Consider the following 5,038-nt stretch of genomic DNA (forward strand, 5'->3'; position numbering starts at 1 on the left):
GATAGAAGGAGGAGGAAAAACAGGAGAGAGAAAGGAGATATTAGATGGTTGTAGCTCCAGAAATAGTAACCTTTGATTATCAATGAAAAACATCTCTTCGGACAGAATACTCATATTAGTCCGAGAGCACATTAATTCAACTTCTCGCATTGGTGTTGTTGTTTAATACTGTTATTTTCATTATTTGCCTAGCCCTTTCGCTCACTCTCTACAAAATTTATTGTTTTGGGCTCAGTGGGTTCCGAATCCATACCTCCTTGGGCTTGGGCCGCAAAAACTGACCCTACAGTATTTTTACCGGATTGTCCTTTAATTTTGTCTCTACTTAAATATAATAGTGTAGAGACATTTTTGAACAAAAAAAAGAAAAAAAGAAAATGAGGATCCCAAACATGGGAAGTCTTTTAAATAATACTCATTCTATCCCAAATTGTTTGGTCTGTATTCTATTTTGGGATAAATAGTAGTATAGATATGGATTGGGTTCAGACTTGAAATTTTCAAATTACATCTAATTTCAAGTCTTTTTTTAATATCTTAGAAATTGAATTTATAGATAAAATAATAAATAATATCATATTAATGTGAAATTTAGCATGCATGTTAAAAACATTGAGAAATTTTGATTCAAGATTATAGTTTTCAAAATATTAAATCATTATAAATTTATTAGGTAGTTTAATCTTAAAAATAGTTACACCTCATCTAAATTTTTTTTGGGAGAAGAATCTCATCTAAAAAAAAAAAAAAAAACTTAATCCTTATTCTATATACATTGTTTTAAGAAATTTTGTTGTCATATACTCTATTTGTTTTCTTTACCAATATGTCATATTTGTTTCAATTTATAGAAAATATGTGTTTAGATCATGTAATTCTTTTTATTTTTTATTTAATGGAGAAAGATAAACTAGTTTATGGGATGCTTTATATATAAAAAAATGTTTAATTGGATGCTCTTTAAATCATATAAGAATAAACATTTTTTGTGGATGAAATGTAAGACTTATTAACATTCCAGATAATTTCAAGCTTTAGAACAACGCATCTTTGATTAATGGGAGAATTTTTTATTAACAAAATGATAAAAAGGAGAAGAATCTCATCTAAAAAAAAAAAAAACTTAATCCTTATTCTATATACATTGTTTTAAGAAATTTTGTTGTCATATACTCTATTTGTTTTCTTTACCAATATGTCATATTTGTTTCAATTTATAGAAAATATGTGTTTAGATCATGTAATTCTTTTTATTTTTTATTTAATGGAGAAAGATAAACTAGTTTATGGGATGCTTTATATATAAAAAAATGTTTAATTGGATGCTCTTTAAATCATATAAGAATAAACATTTTTTGTGGATGAAATGTAAGACTTATTAACATTCCAGATAATTTCAAGCTTTAGAACAACGCATCTTTGATTAATGGGAGAATTTTTTATTAACAAAATGATAAAATTAGTAGTCTTTTTTCAGATGAGATTCTTCCATCTTTGATTAATTGGAGAATAATGTAAGACTTTTTTTTTTCTTGATACATGGAAGAACATTGAATATTCACATCCACGATAAAAGGGGACAATAATGAAATGAAAGTAGTGGATACCTAGGCAATACATAACAATATATATTTTTATTTTATTGTAAATTTAATCAACCACATTGATGATAGAACCTTCTCAAAAAGATTTTTTTTTTTTTTTTTGATGATAGAATATTGAATATATATTGATACAAATAATTAAAAATTATTCTTTTAAAAACAAATCAACTCATCCATTTGATATTGTTTATCTCCTTATCATATTGGATCAAACTGTTTTTCTAACTCAATCAAATGGCTCATTACAAATTGACTGGATCAAATAATTTGATAAAACTTAAATTTAGGCATAGCCGATCAATCCACGAAATAGTTGGCTAGTTGTCAACATATTCTTTATATAGTCAATTATCTTCAATAGAATATATACAAACCTACACAACAAAATCTCACACAAGTAAAAAAAAAAAAAAAAAAGAAGCATATTATACCAAAATCCACCACAATTCAGAATGAGAATTTTAAGAGTCTGTTTGAGAATAACTTTTTTTTTTTTAGAGAGTTTTAACCTATGACGTCCACTCCTGATGATAGTTCTTTATCATCAGACTAATACACCAATCAATCAGTTTTCTGTGTAGGCGGGGATTGAACCCTAGATCTCTTATACAACCATCAGAAACTTTACCTGTTAAGCTAACTAGAATCTACTATTTGGAAAAAGCTTATTTAGCTAAAATTGATTTTTTTTTTTTAAATTACTGTAGATAAAGCTAAAAAGTAGCTGAAATAGAACTCATGAATAGTACGAAAAAGTATAATAAGACTCATAAATAGTAGTAAAAATAAACTAAATAGAAAAAAAAAATTGACTTTTTAAGCCAATTCAAAACACAACCTAAAAAAATATATTTTATTGCGATTATAAACTTTCTATATATACCATATCTCACTTTCCTTGTAAGGTAAGACTGATTCGGTGGGTACTAATTTAGTGATTATCCTAAATAGGCAAACCCTTTTAAATTGTTCAAAAAAATTGAAAAGAAAACCCTAGACGCACTCAAGGGATAGACTTATATCCGTAACCAAACTCTCCACCACAATCACCGCGATTAGTTAACCCTGGTTAACTTCACAAACTAACCCTAGTTAACCCCTCCTCCACGCCATGAGATCTATATAAGCGACACATACGATACCTTCAAATCTCACTCCTCTCTCGATTTCCTTCTTTGCCCTTTTCTAGGGTTTCGGTTTTCTCTCTATTTTTCTCTCTCTCTTTCAGTTTCAGATTCTCATCAATGGCGTCTGCAGATGTTGAATTCAGATGCTTCGTCGGCGGGCTCGCCTGGGCCACCGATGACCAAGCCTTGGAGCGTGCTTTCTCACCTACGGCGATATCCTTGAATCGAAGGTCCGTTGGTCGTCGATCAGAGATTTCGGATCTGATCGATCCGGCTTTGTCGCCGATCCAAAAAAAAAAAAAAAATCCTGATCTGATCTGTTCTGCTCTGTTTCTCTGTTACTTGATTCTCTGTTACTATAAACTGATTCTTTTATTACTCACACAAATCGGTACGTTCATCTTCAGCTTTGTTTAAAAAAAAAGCGAAGATCGATCGGTTTTGTTAGTTTTTTTTTTTTTGCTAGTTTGATGATTTTTGGACGTGGATCTGATTAGATCTGGTTTGTTTTCTCTTGTTGTTGTGGTTTTTGTTGTTTTCAGATCATCAACGACCGTGAAACCGGTAGATCTAGAGGATTCGGGTTCGTCACCTTCAGCAACGAGAAGTCAATGAGGGACGCGATCGAAGGAATGAACGGTCAGAACCTTGACGGCCGCAACATCACAGTCAACGAGGCTCAGTCTCGCGGTAATGGAGGCGGCGGCGGTGGTGGAGGCTACAGTCGCGGCGGAGGAGGTTACGGAGGCGGCGGACGTCGCGAAGGTGGAGGCGGTGGTGGATACAGCCGAGGTGGAGGCGGATACGGTGGAGGTGGAAGTGGTGGATACGGAGGTGGTGGCGGTGGATATGGCGGAGGTGGCCGTGACCGTGGATACGGAGACGGTGGCTCAAGGTACTCAAGGAGTAGCGGCGGTGGGGCGGTGACGGTGGTAGCTGGAGGAGTTAGATTTGTTAGGAATTTGTCGTTTGTGACGCTCAGTTTGTTGGTGACTTGAGTGGGGTTATTTTAGCGTTGTTTGGATCTATGGTTATGTTATCGCTTTGGTTTCGTTATGGTTCTGGTTCTCGTTCTGCATTGTGGTTCTCGCTTTTTTGACCGGTGGTTCAGTTTTGACCGATGGTTACTTGTCCTATGTCCTCCTCTATGTTACCCAAAAAAAAAAATAGTTTAATGAAATGAAGTATATAATCCTTCTTTCGCAATTTCTTGTTCATTGTTAGTTTAGTTTGATCATCATTCATAAATATTCGAAGCTTCCTTCTTTCGCAATTTCTTGCTCATTGTTAGTTTAGTTTGATCATCATTCATAAATATTCGAAGCTTGAGATATTAGAAAGATATTTTGGTGGGTCATGGTTAGGGTCATTTTCAAAGAAAAAGTCGTATTTGGTGGCAATGTACGCCTTAATTTTAGCGTTGACTGGTAGGTTGGGTTGTTCCCACTTTATTCACGGTGCGATAAAGTAGTGTTATACCAATCCATTACGTATCTCGGGTGCAAGTTGCAACTGTTCACGACAAAAATGCTAGTATATTTGGGAATAATATTTTGACAGTATCCTGTCTTGTGTAACAGTAGGATATACTAACAAATTCAACTTTAAATCATAATAGCATCAAATCCATAGACTACTTGCAATGACAAAAAGGAGGAAGTAAAATAATCTAGTCAGGTTAATCACATTGCAACAAAATAGGACACAAACCCATCGTACCTAGAACCCTAATTTTCTAAACTCAAAAATAGACAACTAGAAAAATGATTTCAAATTATTGATGTGGGAAATATTAATTTGATTTTAGCTCTCTGATCGTTTGTAGACTAGAGAGCTTCGCTCTACATCAAACAAAACAAGAGGAGAGAGAATAAATCTTTCTTTTATTCAGCTGTTTTGTTGGTTGAGCCGATGGTCTCTGGTTGAGGCGAACTCTGATTGCTAGCAAGTCTTGAGTGTTTACCTAAGAGGAGGAGCTTTGTCTCCTTCTACAATAATTTTTTAATGAAAGAAATTCTATTCCTAATCTACAATAACCCAGGCTTAAGAGGTACTGTAGATGAGCAATGAGATTTAGAAGATTCGATCAGTATTTTAAGATTTCATTTTCTGTAATAGAGTGTGTGCATTTTAAATTAAATTACATTAAAACTTAAATAAAAACTTAAATAAAGAGATGAGTTATAGTGGAATTTGTTAAAGAAAGATTTAACATGTATGTTAGTTAAATTAAATTAATTAAGAGGATTGGAAGACTATAATATACGCTATGCTATGAACTATTTTTTAGATCAAGAGCGAATGAAG

The 5,038-nt window shown here is 33.0% G+C and overlaps 1 protein-coding gene across 1 annotated transcript; it reads left to right on the plus strand.

Moving 5' to 3' along the window:
- Positions 1 to 2,734: 2,734 nt before the first annotated feature.
- On the plus strand, positions 2,735 to 3,937 carry LOC112027985 (glycine-rich RNA-binding protein). Its single transcript, XM_024060617.2, is given in 3 exon segments — positions 2,735 to 2,933; positions 2,936 to 2,961; positions 3,274 to 3,937. Coding segments are annotated over 3 exon segments (567 nt in total). The 5' UTR covers positions 2,735 to 2,848; the 3' UTR covers positions 3,730 to 3,937.
- The last annotated feature ends 1,101 nt before the right edge of the window (positions 3,938 to 5,038 follow it).

The sequence above is a fragment of the Quercus suber genome, unplaced genomic scaffold, assembly GCF_002906115.3.
Source record: "Quercus suber isolate HL8 unplaced genomic scaffold, Cork oak 2.0 scaffold_692, whole genome shotgun sequence".
NCBI lineage: Eukaryota > Viridiplantae > Streptophyta > Magnoliopsida > Fagales > Fagaceae > Quercus > Quercus suber.